At 38.8% G+C, this 26477-nt stretch overlaps 2 protein-coding genes and 1 pseudogene across 12 annotated transcripts in view; 1 reads left to right on the top strand and 2 right to left on the bottom strand.

The window, feature by feature from the left end:
• NMNAT2 (nicotinamide nucleotide adenylyltransferase 2) overlaps positions 1-19084 on the bottom strand; it is a 208085-nt gene extending 189001 nt beyond the window's left edge. Inside the window, exon 1 of the mRNA XM_082616077.1 lies at positions 19009-19084. The gene's annotated coding sequence lies outside the window, so the exon portion shown is untranslated. The remainder of the gene's footprint in view (positions 1-19008) is intronic.
• LOC309801330 (large ribosomal subunit protein eL22-like) lies at positions 6929-7490 on the bottom strand (annotated as a pseudogene). Its single transcript has one exon. The product of its transcript is annotated as a large ribosomal subunit protein eL22-like (transcript).
• Positions 19085-22324: 3240 nt separating the features above from the next.
• SMG7 (SMG7 nonsense mediated mRNA decay factor) overlaps positions 22325-26477 on the top strand; it is a 72348-nt gene continuing 68195 nt past the window's right edge. For 2 of the 10 annotated variants that reach the window (XM_082616067.1, XM_082616065.1), the window contains exon 1: positions 22327-23234. Coding sequence is in view for 3 of the 10 variants with exons in the window: in XM_082616068.1 (XP_082472194.1) it covers positions 23206-23234 (29 nt within the window). In the remaining 7 variants the exon portion in view is untranslated. Of the gene's footprint in view, positions 23256-26477 lie in introns of all 10 variants that reach the window. The other 8 variants (XM_082616069.1, XM_082616068.1, XM_082616071.1 and 5 more) reach the window with 8 other exon arrangements.

Genomic DNA, 26477 nt, shown 5'->3' with positions numbered 1-26477 from the left:
TTGGGAAAAATTGTGTATATTTTTATAACCTGAGAACCAAAGATAGTTAGGGAAGTGACAACTTAGGATAAGTGTAAAGGGCATTTACCTATCTTTTCCATTTGTAATATGAGACAGAATTCCTCATCTTACTTTTTTTTTTTTTTTTTTTTACCACACCCATGCAGCTTGTGTGATCTTAGTTCCCCAACCAGGGATTGTACCCGTGCCCCCTGCAGTGGAAGCACGGAGTCCTAACCACTGGACCGCCAGGGAACTCCCTCCTCATTTTACTGAACTCAAGAACTTGTCCTTAAGTAGAGAGGTATTGGATTAAAATAATAAGTTGATCTTAAATCAAAAGTGATTGAGATTTAAGTAGGTTACCTCAAAAAGTTAAAGACTCTTTATACCAAGAGGTCCTTATATATACATTAATTCTGGCCTTGACACTTTGGAAGTAGGGGGAAGACTACAACCTCTCTAGGGTTTTCTAGCTTCATGATTTCTGTAATTCTGCAGATATATGAAGTATTAAACAATGAACAGAATACTTTAATTACCAGCATTCACAGTTACAGTTTGTAAAATAAAGAGAAAACATTTCTTTTATAGATCACCAAATATAAATCAGGAGAAAAGGAGGGAGACCCCAGCTGTCTCCACCTTCACCCTCCTAGTCCTGTGGTTACAGCCAGTTGGAGCCATTCAGCATCGCTAATTGTAAATTCACACCTCTCACCAGAACCACAGCTCCTGGGCTTCCTGTTAGTTCATTTCATTATTCCTGCCACACATATTCTCTCAGTTTATCAGGTCACCTCCCCCTTCCTCTTCCTTCCCAACCCAAGACAACCCAGTCTTCTTCCCAATGAGAAATTTATCTACATCACTATTCATCCTTGCTTTCTTCTTCTTTTTTTTAAAATTTTTATTGGAGTATAGTTGATTTACAATGTTGTGTTAGTTTCAGGTGTACAGCAAAGTGAATCAGTTATACATATACATGTATCCACTCTTCTTTAGATTCTTTTCCCATATAGGCCATTATAGAGAATTGAGTAGAGTTCCCCATGCTGCTTTCTTCTTTTCTAACATAAAAATGCAGCATAAACTCAATGTCCATCCTGACATCGGCAGAAATATAACCTTAACCAATTTTCTCCCTTTCTCTGGGTTGTATTTAAATTTCAGTTTGGGTACTGCATTTATGCTATGGGCAGGGGTTGGGTATGGACATGGTTTGGGGACCCAGGCCATATAGACTGCAGCCACTATCTATTAGCACTGGCAGTCAGTAGATCACCAGCATAAGCCATCTGTCAGCCCATGCTGGGTGCTGCTGGGCTGTCAACTCATTCAGGCCTTTAGGTGCTCCTGAAGTCATTCCACTGAAGCATGGCACTGGCTTGGGCCCATCTTCCTAGACACTGTTCAGTCTTTCTTTGCCCTTTTTTCATGAAAACACATTTTCAAAGTACATTTGATAATATAAACCATCCATGTACTTATTACCCAAAATGAACATATGTTACTCTTTCATATTTTCCTTCAGTACATTAAAGGGGAAGTTCCCTATGTGCCCTTCGCAGCTTCACTCTCTTCTCTCCCTCATTCCCTAGAGACAACCAATAACATGAATTTGGTACAAATCTAGTCCATGTTGTTATGCTTTTGTTTTATTTATTTGTAGCCAAAACCAATATCTGGTATCTGTTTTTTAAAAGTTTACAAATCAGGTGGGAATGTAAATTGATACAGCCACTATGGAGAAGAGTATGGAGGTTCCTTAAAAGACTAAAAATAGAACTACCATACAACCCAGTAATCCCACTACTGGGCATATACCCTGAGAAAACCATAATTCAAAAAGAGTCATGTAGCACAATGTTCATTGCAGCTCTATTTACATAGCCAGGACATGGAAGCAACCTAAGTGTCCATCGACAGATGAATGGATAAAGAAGATGTGGAACATATATATATAATGGAATATTACTCAGCCATAAAAAGAAACGAAATTGAGTTATTGTAGTGAGATGGATGGACCTAGAGTCCGTCATACAGAGTGAAGTAAGTCAGAAAGAGAAAAACAAATACCATATGCTAACACATATATATGGAATCTAAGGGAAAAAAAAAAAAGGTCATGAAGAACCTAGGAGCAAGACGGGAATAAAGACACAGACCTACTAGAGAATGGAATTGAGGATATGGGGAGGGGGAAGGCTAAGCTGGGACAAAGTGAGAGAGTGGCATGGACATATATACACTACCAAACGTAAGGTAGATAGCTAGTGGGAAGCAGCTGCATAGCACAGGGAGATCAGCTTGGTGCTTTGTGACTACCTAGAGGGGTGGGATAGGGAGGGTGGGAGGGAGGGAGACGCAAGAAGGATGAGATATGAGAACATATGTATATATATAACTGATTTACTTTGTTATAAAGCAGAAACTAACACACCATTGTAAAGCAATTATACTCCAATAAAGATGTTTAAAAAAAAAAGTTTACAAATAGTATCATACTAAATATGCTGCAATTTGATGTTGCAGAGTATTTTCAAGATTCATCCATGTATTGATACTAGTTATTTTAACTTCTGTATAGTATTTCATCAAATCAATATACCATATTTTGTCAGTACCCTATATATTCATTCTTGGGGGTATTTCCAGTGTTTTATTAATACCAACGAAATTGTAGTGACTATCCTTTCCTGCCCCTTTTCACCTTATCCTACTCCTTAATTATCTCTATTTGAGTAAATGGCTCCACCAGGCACGTCGGCCAAAAACCTCAGTCAGCCTTGAAACTTTTCCCTCACACCTCAAATCCCCATCACCAAGTTGTCTGCTCTGTATCCTGAATCCAATCACTTCTCAACACTTTTAAACAAGTCCAAGCCACCGATGGCTCTCTCCCACTACTGCAATAGTTTTCTATCCTACCCCATGTGCTAATTCCACTTTACCTTACAGGCTTTCTTTCTTTCTTCCAATGTTCCAAGCTCATTTCTGCTTCAGAGCATTTGTGTTTGCCATGCTTTCTTGCCTGAAATGTACTTTCCTCAGAGCTTAAACATAGACCTTGCTCCCTCATTTCTCTAAGTCTCTCCTAAAATTCACCTTCTCAGGAAGGCCTTCCCGATTCATCCTACCTAAAATAGCACCTCCAGCCCCCATCCCTTTACCCTGCTCAACCTTGTTTCACGGTACTGGACCCTCCTTGAACTGGTACATAGACTCTTCTTCTAATAATTTCTTTTAAGGCTTATAAAATATCTATTATCTATATCTAATCTATATATCTTCATAAGTCTGTTTCACTTAGTTTCATGAGAGCAGTCTTTGTTGACTTTTTTATTCCCAAAGCCTACTATGATGCTTGGTTCAGGTAGGAACTTGATAAACATTATTCAATCAATGAATCAATGTATCCTCATGCATTTTTCAACATTTGTTTTAAATTATGTGTCTAGAGGTGGAGTTTCTGGATCATAGAACGTGTGCACTTTCAACCGGACAAGGCATTTCTAAACTGCTCTTCTAAGTGGTTGTACCAATTTACACTTCCAACAGCAGTAGGTAAGATTTCTTGCTTCCATACAACTAATAGTCAACAGTTGGTATTTGAGTTTTAGAAATGCTTCCCAATCTGATAGATGCTTTATATTTCTCTGATTACTAGGGAGGTTGGGCATATGTTCTTTTACCTATTTTTCTGTCAGGTTGTTTGTCTCTCTCTTATTTATAAAAGTAATTTATATTGTCTGAATATTAATCCTTTGACATATATGTTACAACTATCTTCTCCCAGACCGTGGCTTTCCTTTTAATACGGTGTGTGAGATACTTTATCAAATAGAAGTACTAAATTTGGAGTATTCAAATTTATTAGGCTTTTCCTTTATTATAATTTGTGCTTTTGACGTAATGTTTAAATAATCCTTCCTTCCCCTGTGGTCATAATGTGTGCACCTATAATTTCTTCTAACAATTATAAAGTTTTTATTTTGTCCCAGGTTTAGATCCTTAATTCATCTGGAGTTTAGTTTAGAGCAGTGGTTCTCAAACTGTAGTATGGGGATACCGGGGGTCCCCAAGACGTTTTGCAAGACCAAAACTATTTTTGTAATAATACTAAGACATTATTTGCTTTTTTTCACTCTCATTCTCTCATGAGCAGCAGAATTTTCTAGAGGGTACATGACATGTGATGATGTCATCACTCTGATGGCTAATGGAATGTGTGCTTATCTGTTCATGTGTTTTATACATTTCTTACTTTTAATTTTCAATATAGTGTCTTAGTTGGTTCAGGCTGCTATAACAAAATACCCCAGACCGGGTAGCTTATAAAGAGCAGGAATTTATTGCTCACAGTTCTGGAGGCTGGAAATCTGAGGTTTAGGGTGCCAGCATGGTTGGTTGAGGGAACCTCTTTCTGGTCACAGGCTTCTCATTGTATTCTCACATTGAGGAAAGTGCTATTCAGTAAGTTCCCTACATACAAACCTTCAAGATGTGAACTTTCAAAGATGTGAACGTGCATTCCATCAATGTCAGGCATGAGTGAAATTGTAGCTTGCCCTCCGTCTCCTATTTTTTTTTAATATTTATTTATTTGGTTGCTCTGGGTCTCAGTTGTGGCAGGTGGGCTCCTTAGTTGTGGCATGCAAACTCTTAGTTGTGGCATGCATGTGGGATCTAGTTCCCTGACCAGGGATGGAACCCGGGCCCCCTGCATTGGGAGCTCAGAGTCTTAACCACTGCGCAACCAGGGAAGTCCCTCCATCTCCTACTACTGATGATCCTTCAGCTCTACCATCTCCCACTGCCTCTCCCTTCTCCAGTAAGTAACTTTTCTTGCCTGTTCACCTGATGCCAGCCCCTGTATGCCAGCTTTTATATGGTGCTACTGTACTTTTCAAGGCACTGTACTATAAGATTAAAAATGTTTTATTTTTTGTTTTTTTTTTAATGTATTATCTGTGTGAAAAGTATTATAAACCTATTACAGTGCAGTACTATATAGCCGATTGTGTTAGTTGGGTTCGTAGGCTAACTTTGTTGGACTTAAGAACAAACTGGACTTATGAACGTGCTCTTGGAAAGGAACTCGTTTATATATAGGGGACTTTAGGATTTCAGCACATGAATTTTGGGTGGACACAAACATTCAGATCATAGCATTTGGTAAATATCGACAGATACAACCCATATAAACAAAAACTCTGAGGGATCTTCAATAATTTTTAAGAGTGTCAATGAGTTCTGAGGCCAAAAAATTTTAAGAACTGCTGGCATAAGGTATGAGATAGTGATCTAATTTCATTTCTTTCAGTACAGAAAGTCAGTAGCCCTCAAATTCACTAGGTCTATAATGCTTCCTCTATCATATGCCAAGGTCCCATACACACTTGTGTCTACTTCAGTGCTCTCCTTCATATTACAACACTGCACCATCTAATTACTATAGCTCTATGAGGAATCTTCCTGTCTGGGGAATAAATCACACTCCCTTGGTTTTTTAGAATTGTCTTGGATCTTCTTAGACCTTTTCTCTTTATAATTAACTTTAGAATTAGTTTGTCAAATTCCACAAAAAAAGTTTTGTTGGGATTTTGATTTAAATTGCACTTAATTGTGGAGTATCATAATACTAATGGTATTGATTTTTCTGTGAATTTAGTATTACATAATTTTTATTAAAATCTTTTATTGCTCCTTTGGTATTTTAGCCATAAAGGTCTTGCACATTTTTGTAAGATTTATTCCTGGGCATCTTATTGTTTCTATTGTAATTGTAAATGGAATGTTTAACACCCGCCCCCCCCCACCACTACATAGGTGTACGGAGTTCCTATTACTTAGGTATATAGGATTGCTATTGATTTTTCACATTGATTGTGATTTAGCAACATTGCTGAACACTTAGTCTAATTTTTTTTTTTTCTTGAAGAGCCTCTTGGAGATTCTAGTTTAAAAAATGACGTTGTCTGAAAATATTTTGTTCTCTTCCTTGCTAATGATTGCATACCTTTTTTTTCCTCTTAAATATAAGGACTAGAACTGGTAGTAAAATGTTTAATTATAGAGGTTATAGCAGGTATGTCATGTTCTTGACTTTAATGGGATTGCTTTTATAGTCTCATAATTATATATGATGTTTGTTATAGACTCTTGGTATATACCCACATCAAGTTAATAGTCTTTGTTAGCTAAGAGATTTTGTTTTTAAATTATAGTTCTTGACATTTTAATGCTTTTTTTGTATCTACTGAGATGAGCATATGGGTCTTTTCCTTAATCTGATAATAAGGTAGATTACAGATGCATTTAAAATTTTAGTAGCACCTTTATATTTGAGGTAAACTTTATTTGTGCTTGATGTATTTTTTTTTTTTTGTATACGCTGCTGGATTTGATTTCCTAATTACTTGCACATAATTTCCTTATCAGTGTTCAAAAAAATGAGATTCATCTATAATTTTCTTTGCCTGTAGAATTCTTCTATTTTGGTATTAGTATCATAGGAACTTCATAAGCTGGGTTGTCTTTACTTCTATTGTCGGGAATAATTATATAATTTGGGATTGTCTGTTCCATTAAATTTGGTAAAACTTACCTGTAAAACCACCTGGCATGGTTTCTTTGGCAAGGGACAGGGGAAGGGTTTGAGAGACTGTGGACTATTGATCTATTTTGTTGATGACTGATTTATTTAGATTTTCTATTTCTCCTTAAGTCAACTTTTTAATTTGTATTTTTCTGGTAAATTGTAAGTTTTACCTCAGTTTTCAATTTATTGACATAAAGCCACTCAATTATAAATTGTATAGTATAAGCAATGATATTCTTAATCTCTACTGTATCTCTAATTATGTCCCGCTTTGAATTTCTTTTTTTTAAGAATCTGAAAAAGAATTTATTGATGTCTCTCTGTAAGTGAATCAAGTGGATGCACAGCAGAAAGAAACACAGCATTGAAAATCAGCTATACTCCATTATAAAAATAAAGATAAATTACAAAAAAAAAGAGAGAGAAATTCTTTTTTTTGTTTGTTTCCGAAATTTTATTTAAGAATTCATACAAAATACTCCAGATAACTGAGCTTCAATCCTCATCTTTCTCCTCTTCTTCATCTTGATTAATCTGGAAGTAATGTAATTCGTAACTTTCTTTGCTGTTAGCAACTATGCATAACCAGTCACGGAGATTCTTCTTCTTCAAATATTTTTTGGTGAAATATTTCAAATACCTTTTGGAAAAAGGCATCTCGGAAGTTTCAGTGATCTTGCTTTTGCTTCTTTCAATTGTTACAACACCTCCTCCGAGATTCCCAGCTTTGCCATTCACTTTCTTTCCTGAAGAAACTGCTCAAAATTGGCAGCATCCATGATTCCATCTTCTACAGGATGGGTGCAGTCAAGAGTAAACTTCAGGACCTGCTTCTTTTCTTTGCCCCCCTTCACCACAAGCTTTTTCACGGCCACCATGGCGGCAGCAGAGGCAGAAAAGAAGTTGGGTGAACTCGAGAGAGAAATTCTTTCAAAATTTGTTCAGAGGTGGTGACATAACCTGGAGTCACATCATCTAGCCCCACAGCTGGATGGGTCCTAAGGCTGGACACTTGTGGGGCTGAGTGGCTTGGTGAGGATGTGCAGGCAAATGCAGCCCCATTGGAGTTATACTGCCTGGTCCCCACTCCATGGGTCCAAAATCACCAGGTGCAGGGGTGAATTTCTAATATTATTTGTGCTATCTTCTTCTCAATGTGGCTTGCTAGAAATTTGTTTTATTGGTTTCTCAAAGGATCAGCTTTTGGATTCATTGATCAACGGTATTTTGGGGAGGTTGACTCTATTCATTTCCCAGGTCCTTGAAGTGAACGCTTAGTTCATTCACTTGAAATAAGTTTTTTAAAATTTATTTTATTTTATTTTACTTTTGGCTGTGTTGGGTCTTTGTTGCTGCACGTGGGCTTTTCTCTGGTTACGGAGAGTGGGGGCTATTCTTTGTTGTGGTGCACGGCCTTCTCACTGCGGTGGTTTCTCTTGTTGTGAAGCACGGGCTCTAGGCACACGGGCTTCAGTAGTTGTGGTCACAGGCTCTAGAGCGCAGGCTCAGTAGTTGTGGCGCACGGGCTTAGTTGCTCCGCGGTATGTGGGATCTTCCTGGATCAGGGCTTGAACCCGTGACTCCTGCACTGGCAGGTGGATTCTTTTTTTTTTTTTTTTTTTGTTAGCAGGTGGATTCTTAACCACTGTGCCACCAGGGAAGCACCTGAAATAATTTTTAATAAATGCATTTAATGTCATAACTTTCTTTCAAATGACTGCTTTATCTGTATTATCCAAGTTTTATCATGTATTTTCTTTGTTTTTCTTTTCTAAATGGTGTGTAATTTTTTATTTAAATCATGAGTTATTTAGGAATGTGCTTTTAAGTATTCAAACATATGAGAATTTCTAATTTAACTAAATTCTGATCACAGAATGTGGTCTGTACTATAGTGATTCATTAAAATATCTAGTCAAATTTTATAAGTGTTTGATGTGTGTTTGAGAAGAATGCGAATTCTCTATTTGTTAGGTGGAGGGTTTTTATATATGTGGGTATATAATATATTCTCCAAAGAAGATATACAGATGGCCAATGGGCACATAAAAAGATGTTCAATATCACTAATGATTAGAGAAATACAAATCAAAACTACAATGAGGTATCACCTAACACTGGTCAGAATGGCCATCATCAAAAAGTCTACAAATAATAAATGCTGGAGAGGGTATGGAGAAAAGGGAACCCTTCTACACTGTTGGTGGGAATGTAAACTGGTGCAGCCACTATGGAGAACAGTATGGAGGTTCCTTAAAAACCTAAAAACATAGTTACTAAATGATCCTCTTCTGGGCATATATCCAGAAAAGACAAAACCTCTAATTAGAAAAGATACATGCACCCCAATGTTCATAGCAGCATTATTTACAATAGCCAAGACACGGAAGCAACCTAAATGTCCATGGACAGATGAATAGGTAAAGAAGATGTGGTACATATATACAATGGAATATTACTCAGCCATAAAAAAGAATAAAGTGTTGCCATTTGCAACATGGATAGACCTAGAGATTATCATACTAAGTAAAGTAAGTCAGACAGAGAAAGACAAATATCATATGATATCACTTACATGTGAAATCTAAAAAAATGATACAAATTAACTAACTTATTTACAAAACAGAAGTAGACTCACAGACATAGAAAACAAACTTATGGTTACCAAAGGGGAAAGGGGAGGAGGAATAGATTAGGAGCTTGGGATTAACAGATATACATTGCTATATATAAAATAGATAAACAAGGTCCTACTGTATAGCACAGGAAACTATATTCAATATCTTGTAACAACCTATAATGGAAAAGAATCTGAGAAAGAATACATATTTATATATATAAAACTGAATCACTTTGCTGTACACCTGAAACTAATATAACATTGTAAATCAACTACATTTCAATTTAAAAAATATTATAGAAATCTCTGTTCCCTGAAGATGATCCATTCCCACTGGAATAGAAGTCCATATTGGCAAGTAATCTTAAAATAACTTTACAATAAATGCATTCAAAGAGTTAAAAAATAAAATACCTAAAAAAAAAAAGCTTAAGAAACAAGAAGATATGAATTAAGGAAAGATGAAAATGAAAAATTACTAAATAGAGAAACAGACATTGTGATAAAAATATTCAATGAGATAAACTCTAAACTCGTTACAGTCAGAGAATGAATTATTTCAGCTTTGTTAGAGGTTTAATTGACAAAATCGTAAGACATTTAAAGTGTACATTGTGATGATTTGATATACACACACATTGTGAAGGGATTACCCTCTCCCAGTTTATCAAGAATTATTGAATTAGAAGATTAATCTAAGGAATTCATGTAGAATATAGCAAATATTTTATTATTTATTTATTTTTAAAAATTGCAGTATAGTTGATTTATGATGCTGTGCCAATCTCTGCTGTAGAGCAAAGTGACTCAGTTATACACAGACAGACATTCTTTTTTTATATTCTTTTCCATTATGGTTTATCACAGGATACTGAATATAGTTCCCTATTATAGCATGTATTTTAAGCTGTATTGTGGCAGTTTAAAATTACAGCCACAGATTCTTTGATACTCCTTCTATTAAGAGATGGGTCTAGCCCCTGCACTCCCCAATCTGGGCAGGTTTGACTAAGTAAGGTGGAAGTGATACTATGTGATTTTTGAGCCTAGATAATAAAAGTCTATGTAGCTTTTGCCTTGTTTTCTGGAATAGTCACTATTGGAGCCCTGAGCTGCCATGGAAGTAGTATGATTACCATGAGGCCGCTACAGTGTGAGGAAACCCAAAGCACATGGAGAAGTCATGTGCAGGTACTCCAGTCTATAGGTCCAGTAGAGTCCTGCCTTTGTCACTGTAGCCTAGACATGTGAATGAAAAAAAAAACAGCCATTCAAGTGACCACCAGCTGTTCAAGTCTTCTCATTTGACACCCTGGACATCATGAAGCAGAGTCAAACTATCCCTGAAGTACCTATCCAAATTCCTATCATACAGAATCTTGGAGATTAATAAAATGGTTATTGTTTCATGCCATTATGTTTTGGAGTGGTTTGTTACATAGCAATACATAGAATACATGAAGGATGCACCTAATTAGTAGTTTTAGGAAGAGAATAAATGGTATGGTGGAAGTCATATTTGGAGAGATGATACTAAGAATTTTCTAAAGTTTTTGAAAGAAAAGCAGTTATTAAGTGCAAAAAAAAATAAAAAAAGAAAAGAAATTCATATCCAGATGCACTGTAGTGAAGATGCCTAACATTGAGAATAAAGAGAAAATTTCAAAAGCCACCAAAGAAAAAACATAGATTACCCACAAAAGAATGATAATTAAGACAACAGAATTCTCATCACCAACAAAGGATACCAGAGGTCAACATGGTAATAATTCCAAAGCACTGAGGGGAAAATAACTGTCAGCATAGATTTCTATACCTGGCTAAGCTATAAATCAAGAATAATGGTGAAATAGAAAACTTTTCTTTCAAAACTGAGTTTACCAACCATAAATTTTTATTGAATGAATTACTAAATGATGTATTGCAGCAAAAAGAAAAGTGAGTTCACAATAAAAATGTGGTATTAAAGAAACAAGTGGTAAACACAAAAATTGATAAATTAGATTGATAAATCTAATTATACATTGATTGTATAGAAACTTTTATGTTATGCTCTAATAAATACGGAACTAAAATTCTAGATAGCAATAACTGCTCAATACATTTGGTAGCTAAAGCACAGCCTTGTTGGGGCAGAAGGATAGTTGTATTTTAAAAACTATAAATTGTTAGGAAATAAATAGTTCAGTATACATTTAAAAATTTAAGAGTAGCTGCTGATGGCATAGGCAAAATATAATCTATAGTTTCCAAATTAGCAGAGGTAAAAGTAAGAGAATTTGAAAAGTTATCAATTCAACAAAAGCAGTTAAGGTAAGCAAATGAATAAAACAAGGAGAAAGCATTGTAAACAGAAAATCAAAAGTAAATGGTAGAGATGGTAGAGGTACTTTTAAACAGATCATACTCATATGAATTGAACTTTCCAGTTAAACAACAGAGACTGTCAGGAATAAAAAAAGAAAACTCAGCTACCTGCTGTTTACAAAAGATGTGCCAATAATAAAATAGCATAGAAAGGTTGAAAATAAAGTAAAAAGTTATAGCAAGCAAATGCTAACCAAAAAAAAGTTATAGTAGAATACGAGTATGAGATAAAATAACTGCTTAAAGCAAGTATTGATAAGGATAAAAAGATATTACATAATGATTAAAATTATATTAAAAATGATAAAAATTTAAAAATCACCAAGAAGTTCTATCCAGCTAACCGTATAACCATGAAATTAAACAAAAAGTAACGAATTATAAGAAAAAAAAAGTAGATCAACAATAATATTGGGAAGTTTTAATATAATTTTATTAGAAACTCACAGATCAATTAAACAAAACTAAGTTGAGAGGTTGGTTAATGTTTTTAGCATTAACTTGCCTTGTGTGTGAATTGTAATTCGCAGCTCATCTTAAATGGTAGCTTTATCTTTCTACCTATTCCACTCCATTTGCTGTTTTAGTGTAGCCTCCATGTAGATCCGGAGACCCCATAGTCCAGAACTAGGTGTCACAGGACTCCTGACCCTCAGGGATATGGGGAAGATAACACATCTGTCCTGTAGGCAGGAAAGCAGACTGGCATAAGTCCTGTGTGCACTGATTTCTATTCTTCCTTCCACCCCCACAGATAGGTAGGGGCTTTTTTTGTTTATTTATTTTGTTTTTTAAACTCTAGGTCAGGGTGGAAATCATTTGGAAGCTTTTCCCAAATCCCAGTTTCACAGTGAGCCTGCCTAATGTGCCACACCCTGTACGGGGTGCTGTTGATCCTCACTGCTCTGAGGAATTCAAACTCCTAGCCAACTTCTACTTGCTTCCAGATCCAGAAGACCATCAGGGTCACAGCTCTAGCTTTACCAACCTAGTGGTGTTGCTTTTTCATTTCTGTTACCTAGAGATGATTATCTTGTGAATGAACCCAGAGACATCTCTTAATAAAAGAATAAAATAAAAAGGTTTTGTGATTGGAGTTCTTGGAGAAGATGTGGAAATTCAAAGCATAGCTCACAATACCATTTTGACTATTTTCCTCTGCCTTTCTGGATGCGAGGAACTCTGTGGTCTTGCTACCTTCTTTGTCTTTACTCAGTAATAGGGATTGAGGTTTCTTCTGTTCTCAAATGCCAGAAACCTATTAAGAATCTCTATAAATCTCCTCAGGCTTCTGGCGAAGGATGGGAGGCAAAGCACAAAGTCCCTTTGTTTCTTTCTCTCCTCTCTGATTTTCTGTGTTAATCAATTTGAGGAACTTTTAATATATTCTGGTGCTGAAAGCCTTACCCTTAAACCATCAGTCTTTGTCCTGAATTCTTCAGACCCTTTGTGACTTTGTAACCCGAAGTTTTAAAATCCTAAAGGGCAAGGGATAAAAGAAAACATTGGGATTGGGGGAGAAACTCCACAATTTACCATCTCATTGTTATTCTACCGGAAAAGAGATTTCCATCTCTGCCATTGTGTCCTGAAAGTCTATCTCTTCCCATTTCCTCAGAAGCCACATTCCTAACTACTCAGCCTCTCTTATCCTTATTCTTCTATCCTGGATCCTTACTGCTGAAGGCTCTCACCTCTTCGTAAGACAAAACCTCTCCTAGCTCTCTCATTTTATAGGCAAGCTTTCTGAAACCACTCAAGCATCTTTAGTTACCATCTACATGCTGATGACACCCAAATTCACAACTCTAGCTCAAATTTCTCTCAAGTTCTCCAGATCCTCAAGATCTCTCAACCCCAGACAACTACAGTTCAGCATGTCCACAACAAAATCATTATCTCCACATCCATTCATCTCTCCAAACTATTTCTTCTCTTATGTTTTTCTATTTTCATCCAGTTTCCCAAGCAGAAACCTGGGAGTCTCCTTGATTTCTTCCTCTCCATCTCTCACAGCCAATAAATGACCAAGTCCTGCCATTATATTTCCATTTATGGCATATTTATAGCCAAGTATTTATTACATACCACTAGAGCGATAGCAGCATAATGAATTAAAGATGAGGTTAAGGTAGTAGAATAAAAAAATTAAAATGTCATTGGATTCAAGGTAAAAGTATTTTTGGTAAAGGAAACATATTAGTATTACCCAATAGAACAGAAAGTTTAAAAGAATAAAAACTTACAATTGTTAGGTTGTTAGATTTAGTTAGAAGGTTCCTAGTGATCTCAAAATCACCTAAGGGGTAAAAGAGGATTTTCTGCAGAGTGTCTAGTAGTTTAACAGCTGTCTGGACTGCACTGCTTTGTAATGATTTGTTTTAAATTGGTGTTTTCACTCTTATCATATGGGTAAGAGGTAAGAGAAGGGTAACACTCGCATGGTACCCAAGGGTCAAATTCTTATGATATATTTTGTTTTGGAGAATATCAGCTTTTAAAATGGCAATACAAAGTTTCTCACGGTCTATATCAGCCTTTTTGAACTGGATCATTAAATGGAATCATCTCGAACTTGCCAGGCAGCAAGAACCAGGGATGTCCTATTCAGTAGATAGAGATTACTGAGTCTGAAAGTATATTTCAGAGGTCGCCAAGTCCCTTTCTTGTTTTTAATTCAGACTGGGGATCTAGTCATTTCTTAGTGTCTCTCATGGAAAGTAGATTCTAATAGATAAGTGTCTAACAACTATTACTACCACCAGGCAGTGTGCTTCTTTGCTCATGCATCTATCTCTTCTTTCTCTTCCTCCAGACTTTATAGTTTTCTTTTTCTCTTTCCCTGCTCTTGCTTTTTCCTCAATTCAGTTTTCCTGCCTCTCTTTTTCTTTCTCACCCATAAATAGGAAAAAAAAAAAAAAAAAGCAAATGTTGAGTTTCCTGACTGGTCACATTCCAGAGAAAGGAGGAAATGCAGGCTGTTATACAACTGGGAGGGGTCAGGTGTGACCTAAAGTTGAGGGACAAGGAGAGAATTATAAAGGTAAGAGAAGGCAAAAAGGTTAAGTAAAGGTTTGATTTTAGACTTTTATTGTGTAAAGTGATTCTTTTGTGAATCCCATCTAGGGCATTTCATACTTCTCAGGCTATGATGGTTCCCAGTAGATCCAAAATTGCCAAAGAAGGTCAGTAATGATGTATTCAAAGATGATCACTCTCATCAGCTTTTGTACAAAAGAATCAGTACCTGACATTGTGTTAGAGTGAGCCATAGGAAATGCCTTAGGAATTGTCTCTAATGAAGTCTTTTTTTTTGCAGTTACCAGTATGTGAAAAGCTATTACATCTATTTTTAATCTTTCTCCTATTCAGTTTCCAATGTTGCTCTCAGGCTTCTGTAACTTGGCAGATAGTTCAGGTATTCTTTAAAAACAATGACAAATAATGAAATTCCCAACAACCACAGCAACCGCCAAAACAGTGAAATCTACTTAGCTTTTTGGTTGGTGGGACATGTTGAAAAATATAAGAAATAAAAGCCACCCACAAATAATTTGCCTCACAAAAACAATTGCTCTTAGTATTATATTGTATTTCTGCCCATTTTCTATGCAATTCTATGTTGGAGTTATACTTTATATATATTGCAGTATATAACTTATATAAGTTATATTAACTTAAATATAACTATGACATAGAGTTACATAGTTTGTATCTTTCAGGCAAATTTTAGTCTAGAATACTTTCAGCTATCGTTTTCCATCACTGTTCTGGCAGTTGAACTATATATATTTCTTTTGCTGCTGGGAAATAGAATTTGAAAAAGTTAACTCTGCAAAATCTCATTCTAAAGGACTTTGCAGTTGACCAGGACACTTAAGTGGATTATCCGATTGCATGTCTTCACTTGATCTCCAGGTGGAATGGTTCCAAAGACCTCTAACAGCTTTATCACTCTATAGTATAACTGCCCCTTAATTCTCCTCTAAGCTTTAAACCCTGAGAGTAAGACTGTATTGTTCACCATTTGCACCCCAGTGACTAGCATGTGACCCAATACATAGAAAATTCGCAATATATTCTTGATGATTGAGTGAATGAAAAAGTGAGTAAATAAATACTAAAATTCTAGAAGATCCATAACTCATCAAGCTTTCTCTTTAGTATCAGGATACAACCAGATTAAGGTTCCCAGAAGTAAAGGATTGGTTTAGATTTAGATTTGTCTTGAAAGAGCAGAGAAAGATAGGAATTGATCATCACTTGAACATTCCTTATAGACCCTAAACTCTTTACCTAAAATTCCTATTGTGCTTTAATGCTACAATTTAGCTGTCCCACAAATACTTACAGAAAAGTAATTTTCAACTTTGCTTTCTACAAACTAATTACCTTCTGTAACATCCAGGCCACTGCCACCTACATTTTGGAAGTGTTGGCATCCCAATAGTTGGCATGCCTTATAGGTTTACCACAGGGCCATTATTAAAGAACTAAAACCATGCACATCCTCTTGGTCAAAGGATTGGATCACCTTGGGGACCATAAAGGAAAGCTTGCAGACAGTGGTTGAGAGAGCAAGACAATGAGAGAGAGTAAGCCAGAGAGCCTGCCAGAAATGGCAGTTTGAAAGAGGGCAGGGAAAGCATAAGCAGGTGGTTTCACTCCTCATGAGCCTCCTTATCTTCTTCGGTTTTGACAGATCTTGGATCTCATCTCATCCAAGTATAAAACTCCTAGTGAACTGAGACATTCTCTGTAAGTAGATGAAAGCTGTTTTCCCTCTTGGCAGTTTATACTTGATCACATGATACAACTAGCCATACAGTTTTAAGGCAGCATGCTGTGTACCTCTCTCTCTCCAAATGCAATTTTACAACATTCTGTGTTTTATAAAAAAAAAAAACAAGTTTAATCTACATTAATTAGAGTGTGAAGTTGAGTGTGTGAAGCTCTAATTTATCTTACATGCATAACAAGAGCAGCACCACCTGTTGACTGCCTACTAAGTGCCTGGCACAGCCTAGGTATGTTATACACATTTTCTAATTGAACTTGGAGAACATGCCTGCCTCCAGAAATATAACTTAAATATCTCATTTACTTTGAAATTGCAAATGGCCCTTTCTTTAAGAAACTTACATTAAATTTATTTAGCCCTATCTCATTACAGGAGAAAAAACTAACAATAATAAGGCCAGAATTTATAAACACTTTTCTGGTGAGAAACACAAAGATCACTGAGCTTTCCATTCTACACTCTAATCCAATTTTCTTTCTGAATTTTTAAATCTAATTTTTCTATCCTATTTTCCAGCCTAGCTGATAATCTGTCTTCTCTCTTGCCATCTTCCTCAGCAGTGTTTTTTCCTTTGCCATATAATAAGAGAGTTAACTGCTTCCCCTATTCCCCAATTAGAAAACATAAAAGGTTAAATAAAAGTGACTTGGACACTGAAGACTTTTTTCCTACATTGAAGTATGAGACTTTGTGGTGAGATAATTGGTGAGTTACCCATAATCTTATGTGTGCTCTTTACTCATTGCCTAAGTAAATTTCATCTAATTAAAACTTTCATCATGATAAATATAATAGATTCCTCAGATGGGTTGAAGGCCCAGAGTTCTTTTCTTATTGCTTAGTAATGACTTCTATATTCCATAGGAAGGTCATCAGAAATTTTAAGCATTTATATGAAAGTCGTGGTCCAAATTTCTACTTTTTTCCCCAAGATTAATTGATTCAACAAACATTTATTGAGCACCCTTGTATCAGCCACCCTGCTAGCGGAGTGATAATACAGTAGTGAGCAAAACAGGTACAGTGTTTGCACTACAGAGCTTACAGCCAACTGGAGGCAACAGACACTGAACAAAGAATTACAAACATGACAAATGCCATGAAGAAGATGGGCAGGGTGCTATGGGAATATGTAATAGGTGTAGCTAACCTAGCTTGATGGGAGGTGGGGCAGAGAAGATTTTTCCAGAGAAGTTCAAGTTTAGGCTTGAAGCACAAGAAGGAAGAAGAGTTATCTAGATAAGGGAACAGCTTGTGTAAAGGCTCTGAGTAGAAAAGAACACAACCCATTCAAGGACCTGAGAGAAGGTCACTGTGGCTAGAGTGCTGACTTCAGGAAATGTTAGAGAAGAGGCAGGCAAGGACCAGATCACATAGGTCACCCTAAGGATTGGGGACTTTATTCTGAGGGCAATGGAAAGCCAATGGAAAATTCAAGCCAGGAATTTAAAAAAATTTTAAGCTTAAAATAGCTAAAATGTAGACTATAAGAATATATTAATTCACTAATTTGTTCTGGAATATGCTCTCATATCTAGTAGTCCAATGATACTAAGAATTTTTATAAATGCAGGACAAGCTATCTAGGTTTATAATATGTAGAATTTTTCTGTGAATAGAAAAGACCTTAGGATAGTTAAGCAAAGCAGAACAGTACTTGGGTACCTATAAGTACCCAAGTAAGCCTTGAAATGTATGTCCTGAGTTTCTTTGCTTTTCATCTATATCACATTTTAACTTGAATTGAAAATAGAAGTGGTAAAATAATAAAGGTAGGGAAAGGAGGAAGGCATGCATGTGTGTATGAGCGTGTGTGCCCACATGTGGTTTCCTATGGTTTTGAAGAAGAGCAGATTTATGACAATATCAGTATCACATTCTCTGTGCTCAAAAATAATTGTCTACCCTCCAGAAATTAGGAAAGTAGAGACTATATAATAGGGAAAGATTTTTTTTTTCTTTTAGTGGTGTGTTTTAAGAAAAAAAATGGCAGCTTCTGGGTAATACAACAGATTTTGACATGAAATATATTGATTTTAGACTATGGACCCCAAGGTGGTTTCAGTAGTACTGTGCTTGGAGTAGTAAAGAGATCCATGAACACCAAGGCCTTTGGACAATATAGAGTGTAAGAGGCTAAGGTTTTAATTTTCTTTTTTAATACTCTTCGGTCTTCCCTATGGGCATTTCTTCTTGTCTTCTCCAGATGGCCAACATCCATTAAATTAGTAGATAGGATTTTAAGGTGTGGTTCTTTCCCAGAGGTATTTTCTTACTGGGAGTTGAGAGAAATTCTTGAAGATTAATAAGATTTCCATTAGTAAATATTAGGAGAGTGGAGAAGGAAAGCTAGCCAGCTCTGACTACCACTCTCTGTCACCTCACTGCCTCCCAAACCAGAAGTTTCTTCTCTTAAATCTTGGACTGCAATGCTTCCTGACTGTTCTGGAGGAGGCTCAGTGACTCCTTCTTAGAAACCAATGAATAAATTCACACTTGGTGAACTGTTTGAGAAAGGCTGCTGACCCTTAGTCTGAGAAATCTTGAGCAACAGGAGACCTGAGTTTAATGTCAATTTGTATCTGTCTCACTATTTGAAGAGAATGAATTACTTACTTGATTCAATCACTTAGCTCCACACCTGAGGTGTAGTAATGACGAGAACATGGGCCAGCTTCATATACATTGTGTCCTTCAGTACTGCAATTGACAAAGCATTCTCATCAAAATAGAAGCACATTAAGTACCTATTGCACACATGATTGGGAAACAATCAGAATATGTAGGTTAACTATTAAAATAAATTAGTGCTTGTTAAGGTTTCATGGAACAGGTGAGATGTGTATTATTATAAAAAGGGAGCAGGTTTACTATGTATTAATTATTAGGCTACCAAAGCTCTGGGTAAATTTGATAGCAATGTTACGAGTAGCTTCTCGGCAAGTACTTGGTGCCAGGTTGAAAACTGGCCACTCTGTTTTCTTGGGCAGAAATGTGGTTATATTAGGCTGCTTTTAGTGATAAAAGGTTTTTAAAAAGTTTCAACCTTCTGGAATCTGACTCACAATGTCCTGATATTGTGTTCTTTTCTGTATTCAGTGTCATGGATAAAGAAATCTATCTTTTAGCACTGAATAAGAATAAATTTGGGTGTGTGGTCAGATTTATGAGTATTACAGACAAAGACTAGATAAACTATTATTTAAAAAAATAATTTTATGCTGCAGTAGTTCTAAATTATTAGTTTTAGCTTGATATAAGAGCAAGAGGGCAAAAAATAAATTGACATTCATCAACTACCAGTGTTGTATGTCAGGCACTCATATCGTCAGTCACCTATATTATCATTAAAGTTCACAGGAAGCCTGTAATAGGTAATGTTTCCATTTTGGTCAAGGAAGAAACTGAACTTCAGAGACTGAGATGGCAGAGTTGGGATGCACACTCAGGTCTCCTAGCTTATGGTCTTTCAATAAAATAACTTAGGCATAAACTGAAAAACTTAAGATTGTGTAGGATTAAACAAAATGAAACAGGTTCTCATCTATAATTTCTTTTGGTTTAGATGTAATCTTTATCTGCAGGGGAGAAAACGTGAATAATATTGCAGAAAAACGCTTGTATTCTACAAATCTGTTGATGGGTACTAGTAGAAAGAGATGAGATTAGAAAATGTACATTAAGCAATATGTAAATTTGGGTCATAATTTTTCTGAATCCTATTGATTTTTAAAAGTTATTTTCAAGATGGGCATCAAAGTTTTACAGTCTGTAAAATTAAATGTTACTATTCTATCTAGTTTGTAGGGACACTAAAGCTATTGAAGAATCTTGAACCATTATTAGGAAAGCTGCTTTAAAATATAAAGATTGCTTATATGTCTGACCTTCATCTGTGCACTTTGTTCTTACCTTAATTTTTGCACCCATAATATTGCATCCAAATCATGTCTCTATTCTCTGGTATCTCTACCAGAAGGTGGGTTCCTCCAAGACAGGGACCATGTCTCTTCCATGGTAGTATCCACAGTAACCTGGACAGTGTCTGAAATATAATAAATGCTCAGTAATGTTTATCAAACAAACAACACAACAAAAGGATTCATTTTTTCCAACCCCAGTTTCCTTATTTCCAAAACGAGAAGATACTAATATTTTTCTAGGCCGTCAGGCGGGTCATGATATATGCTCATATACTGTTGACTGGAGATATGAGGCACAGACATAAAAAGTGTTATTAGGATGATTACTAAGGGGGTGGTTATTTTACACAACATAAACTTTTATTCTGTTTAAGATCTTTTAAAAAAATCTAACCAATAAATTTCAGGAAGAAAATCTAAGGTATTTTAGGTAATATGTAGTAGTAATCTCCATCCTTGGGCTCTCAGGGTTGAAGAAAAGCCGGATCCTAAACCAGAGATGAGAACAATCTTTCACTAGGTGGCTCTCTTTCCCATGAGTGGGCGGCCCCTCGGTGGGTGGAGGGACGACACGGGGCAATGTACAGCTGCAATCACCGCGTGTCACACTGCATCACAGAAGGCGCATGCAGCATGAGGGGCATAGTTCAGTTTCTATGTCGTTAATGATAATCTGTCCTTGGGATTTATTTCAAAGTAGCTTGTACTTTCATTTCCTCCCAACCTACACACAGACATTGGCCCAGTCTTTTAATAGGTGCGGTCTCAGAGAAGGATTTTGATAGCGCCTTTTCACCTAGCATGAAAGACAAAAGGAATCAGGTACCCCGACCGAGCCGAACCAAAATAGCCCATTAAAATTATGATTTTAACTGTCCAGTGAGGGCTGCATTCCTGGAGGGGTTTATACCGTTATACATCCTAAAGTACGTTGGGACAGCTGTTTAAGCGCCTCCACAATACGAATGGAAAATATAATTTGTAAAATGTCAAATAATTCTTTCAAACCACTAACACGACGACTTCTCCAGCTACTTCTCACACACTCATTATTATTGAGCCCATTTACGTTATTCTGCTTTTTTAGCCTCAAACATGAGACAAAATACACATAATAAACATTCAAAAAGAATGAAAATCCTTTTCCTAGAAGCCTTTCATAGGAACTTCGCTCAAGTATCTAGGTTTTTCTTGATACTATTTTACCCAATGTTTTCCTCTCCAACCCAAAAGATACATAGTGACAAGTTCTAAAATACTACAAACGCCTGAGAGAAGGAGGAAGTTTGCAAAGGAGAAAGGAACTCGGAGGTCTGTTTTTGATAAGAAAGGGGGACTCCTACTGGGGGGTGCCTCTCAGAGGGATGGCGGTCGTGAGCATCTCGCCACGTCCCCTAAGTGCTGAAAAATCACCTGTTAGCCTTCCAAGATGAGTTCCCACTCTCACTCTGGCCTCCTCGCGGCAGCAGGTGGCTCGTGAAGGCCGCGTGGGGGGCTCGCAGGAGGCTAGGTCGCCGAGAGTATGTGTGGGGTGTAGTTTGGGGGATTTCAGTAAGGGGTCGACCCGCCGGGGAAAGTCGTATGTCCCCGTCGGCAGAAAAGGGATCTCGGCAGTCGTGTGCCGTTCTCCTCCCTCAGGGACCCCGTCCTGGCGGGACCCCGCCTCCCAGAGCCGGGGGCAGTGGTGGGGAAACCCCTCGCCCGCCTCGCAGCCTAGCGCCGCCGCCTCGCCTCGCCTGCTCCAGCCCGCCGCCCACGAGCCTTCAGGCCCAGCATCTTCTGCGTAGGCCCAGCCCTCCCCAAGCTCGGCACGGAGAGGAAAACTATGGAGGTGGTTCCCGCCCGCAGGCGGGTGGAAAAGCCCATGGTGAATGCCTCGGGGTCTTCCCCATTGCTGCGGGAAAGGGAAAGGGAGGAGAAAATGAACTTCTCCGCCCAGGAGAACTACCCGGATTTCCAACCTTGGGGAGGCCTTTAGATGGAAGGGAAGCCAAGGGGAACCCTGGGCACTTTCCGGGGAATCCACTCGCCAAGGGAGGGTCATTCTGTCTGCATACATTGGTTACTATGACAATACAACTACAGCCTCCAGTTGCCTTGGCAGCTGCTTATCCAATCCGATTCGTTTCTTTTCTCTTCATCCCTGGGCTCCACCCTATCCCCCTCCAACAGCCTCCCTGCGTGTAGGGGGTGGGGCCACAGAAAAGAGGAGGGGGTCCTTAGCTTCACTCTAGGGCGCGAGGGCAGGCCAGAGACGAGGGACGGGCGGCCGGAACTGCAGGAGGAAGGGGCGTCGTTTCCGGTAGGGAAGAGTGGAGGAGTGGAAAAAGGAAGAGAGAAATCGGGTGGAGTGCAAAGACAGGGGAAGACTTTGAGTGTAACTCCCGGTTGATTTGAGCTCGATGTTCCCGGTGAGGCTGGGGTTGCCCCCTTGCGCGGGAGAAGCTGGGTGGATTGGCCGGAAGCCGCCAATCGCCTCCAGTGGGCCGCTCAGCAGCCGCACAGGCGCCCCACCGCTAACTGATCCCAAGAGGGAGCGCTACAGAGAGGCGGAAATCACCCGGAGGGACCGGCGCCGCTGAAATCTCGCGAGAGAGACCCCACTTCCTTCCTCTGCTTCTCCCTCCTCTTTCCCCCGCCCCTATCCCTTCTCCCTCCCCCTCCCCCCTCCCGGGTCGGAGTGTCCCTGAGTCCCACGGGCCGGAGAAGCAGCGAGAGCAGCTATCCCCGCTCCCTCCCCTCGCCTCACTCACCCCCAACCCCCGCCGAGCGAGGAGGAGCCGGAGGAGAGGAAGATGGCGGCGGCCGCCAGCACCCGCGGTGCCGTGGGGCCGCTCCGAGGAGCCTGAGAGACCCACAGAGGCTTCGCGGAAAGACGCGGCGGCGGAGGATGAGCCTGCAGAGCGCGCAGTATCTCCGGTGAGTGCCGAGGCCGACCCGGTACGTAGCGGGGAGCGGGCCGAAGATTGGGGCATGGAGCAACAGACACAGAGGTGGTATATCCGGGGTGGCGGGGGAGTTGCTGTGTCCTCTCCTTCCCCGGCAGGGAGGCGGGGGCTGCGAGGATCAGCGGGAGGGGGCGGAGCAGGCACACACTTGGGTGCCTAGCCCCCGCGAGCAGGACTGAGTTCCAGCGGAGCCGGCTAGTCTCGGTGCGGAGAAGGAGGTTAGGGAAGCGTGAGAATGTGTGTGCGCGCGCGCCCCGGGTCGCGGGCTCTCTAGTGAGGGTTGGGGGGAGGCGGCGGCGACCCGGAGTGGAGGTGGGTGTGGAGGTGTCTGATCCCGGTGGCGGGGAAACGTGGTGTGTGGGATTGACTGGAGCGATGAATGGGGAGAAGACAAGGTGGAAGTCTGCACACCTGGGGTGTGTGTGGGGCCGGGGAGGGAGGACTAGAGGAGGGGGAGACCGCAGGAAGCTGGAGTTTGTTCTTCATTCTGGGGTTGGAAGTACTGAGGAATAATGTCATCTGTAGTTAGTTGGCGGAGTGCGGGTGGAGGGCATAAAGAAGGGAATGGGTGAGGAAGTGAGGAAAGAAGGAGGCACTACGGATGCGGTTGGGTTCCCCCGAAGAAACTGGGTTAGAATCAGTGCAGTCGGAAGATTCCATTCTAAGAGTCGTGTGGATTCATTAAGAGTGGTGTAAGGAACTTGTATGTTGAGGTAGAGTGACGTATGGGTGCATAGTGAGAGAGTATGTGATGTGTATCTGGGGAGGGTTAAGGGGGCGATTGACACACATTGTAGGAGGAAGAAGATGCAGACACATTGGAACCAAGTACATGGTGGCGAGAGCATATTGCACCAGCTATTGTGCAGCTAGGAAGGTTCCATGGATGCAGAATAAGAGCTTGGAGGTAGAGATAAACGAGGGTCAAAATCTTGATGACAGAGAAAAATAAGATTGTCAGAGCCTGGGATTAATTGGGGAGTTGCCACTGCTTAGAAAAGGGGAAGGAAGATCCAGAAACGGGTCCTTTTTGTCTTTTAGTTGCAGAACTAAGAAGGGCAGGCTTATGGGAAAATGATTTTAAAAGTGGTTTCATACCTTGTGGAGGAGGGAATTGGATGGGTTAGAAGTCTGAAATGAGCAGAAAAGTCACTTTAGCTGTTTAGTGAAGTGAAAGTATTGATGTGTGAGTGGATCCCTGCATGTATGTTTCAAGAGAAGGTTTGTAGTTGGGTGATACATGAGGGTAGCTATTCTGCTTTTGAAAGTAGTAATCGTTTTATTAAGCAGTGTGTGTAGAGGAGGGAATGATGAGATCTTTCAAGTATGGTGGCATGCCTGAGTTTAATAACACACATCATGTATGCTCAATAACTATACGGTGGGTAGTTGGAAAGATACCTGTATATCGAAGTCCTTTTTCTCCTTTATTATCCCTTTGTTGTTTAACATATCAGATAAGCTTAATAAATACAACTGTGGCAAAGACGTATGATAGATGCTGTAGAGGGGAGATATGGAAACTATCAGGACAGTCCTTAATTTTAAGGAATTTGTAGATTAGTATGTATTAGGAAAGTAAAATATGGTAAGGATCGTGAAAGATGCCAGTTTTATAAGAGTCCAAAGGCAGGAGATTACCTGAGCAATTGAGGTGAATCAGGAAAAGTTTCCTTTGTTTATTTTCTCATTCATACACATGATTCATCAGTCATTTTGTTGATCACCTATATGGGAGGCATTATAATAACTTCTGAGAGTAGAAAAGTGAGAACTCCACCCTCCTCTTGCAGAGTTTACAGTTTGTTAGGCTTCAAGGAGAAAATGGCACTTAAAATGGACCTTAAAGATAAACAGTATTCTGAGAAGTGTGGATTGAGAAGGAGGAATCCAAATGTAAGGAAACTGAGCAGAGATATATGGAAAGGAGGGTTGGGTGCTGGGCGAGGTATTCAGTCCAGTTAAACAAGAATGTAAGGTGATGCAGCTGGAAAAACTTAAGAGTTTCATAGCTTATTAAGTTTGACCCCTTCTTTTTACAGATGAAGAAAGTATAGCCCAAAGAAGTTAAAATTGTTGAGGATCATATAGTTGGTATGTGGAAGCTCTAACTCAAATGTAGGTCTTCTAACTCCAGATCAGCTATACTGTGTGACATCCATTCTTTCCACAGGTATGGCTTGAGAGCTTACTGTATTCTAGGCACTGAGGATTCAGTGGTGAACCAAAGAGTGAACGTGGGAAAGTATTTCCTAATAGAAGGATGCAACAAATGAACATATGAACAGATAAATATGTTTACCAGGTGGTGACAAAGTACTAGGAAGAAAAATAAAGCAAGACAGGGATGTGCTGTTTTTTTATAAACAAGGGTGGTCAGGGAAAGCCTGTTTGATTAGGTGCCCATATTTGAGAGTATCTTGAATATTATGGTCTGTAGTTTATGGTTAAAATGGGTGGACAGTGGAGAATCTGAGATGATTTGTTTAGAAGGGAAATCACATGTTCATGGCTATGTATTAGGAAGATGAATCTGTGTAGTAGGCAGTTAAGGGTTAGAAATAAGGTGGTGGCAGTGGGACTGGAAAGGTATGATGAAAAGCAGATTGGGAGAGTGGTGGTATTTTTAATGGGAAGATCAGTTGGCTTTGAGAGGCTTCTGTGTTAATGTATCTTACGTTTTTAAAGTTAGCATGGTAAGGAAGACTTATCCTTAGGTTGTGGGAATCTGTAGTAGACACCTTGAGATGAATTTAGTTCATTGAAGGAGGGAGAAAAGAATAAGAATGAACACAATGTTTAGCCTAAATTTTCCAGCTAAAGTTGAATAGGCAAAACTGAACAGGCATAGGACCTGGAATCACTTAAAAATTCCTGAGAGCCAGTCTTTTCTCAATCTTGTTCATCTATCCTAAGTAAATAAAGCAAGTCTTAGGGCTAATAGTAGTCTGGGGCAGAGATGGGAAGAGGTAATAAAGTAAGGCTTGCACCAGCCAGAATTTCCCTCTTTCTCTTCTTTAGATAATCATTCCATTTAAAGTAAAGTGCTGTGAGTAACTAGTGGTTACCAGTGGGGATGGAGTGGGGTGCAGTATAGGGGTGGAAGAGTGGGAGGTACAAACCATTGGGTGTAAGACAGGCTCAAGGATGTATTGTACAACATGGGGAATATAGCCAATATTTTGTAATTACTGTAAATGGAAAGTAACCTTTA

This window comes from Mesoplodon mirus (assembly GCF_964341445.2).
Source record: "Mesoplodon mirus genome assembly, chromosome: 3".
Taxonomy (NCBI): domain Eukaryota; kingdom Metazoa; phylum Chordata; class Mammalia; order Artiodactyla; family Ziphiidae; genus Mesoplodon; species Mesoplodon mirus.
The sequence above is the reverse complement of the archived record's forward strand: the minus strand, read 5'-3'. Positions and strand labels throughout refer to the sequence as shown.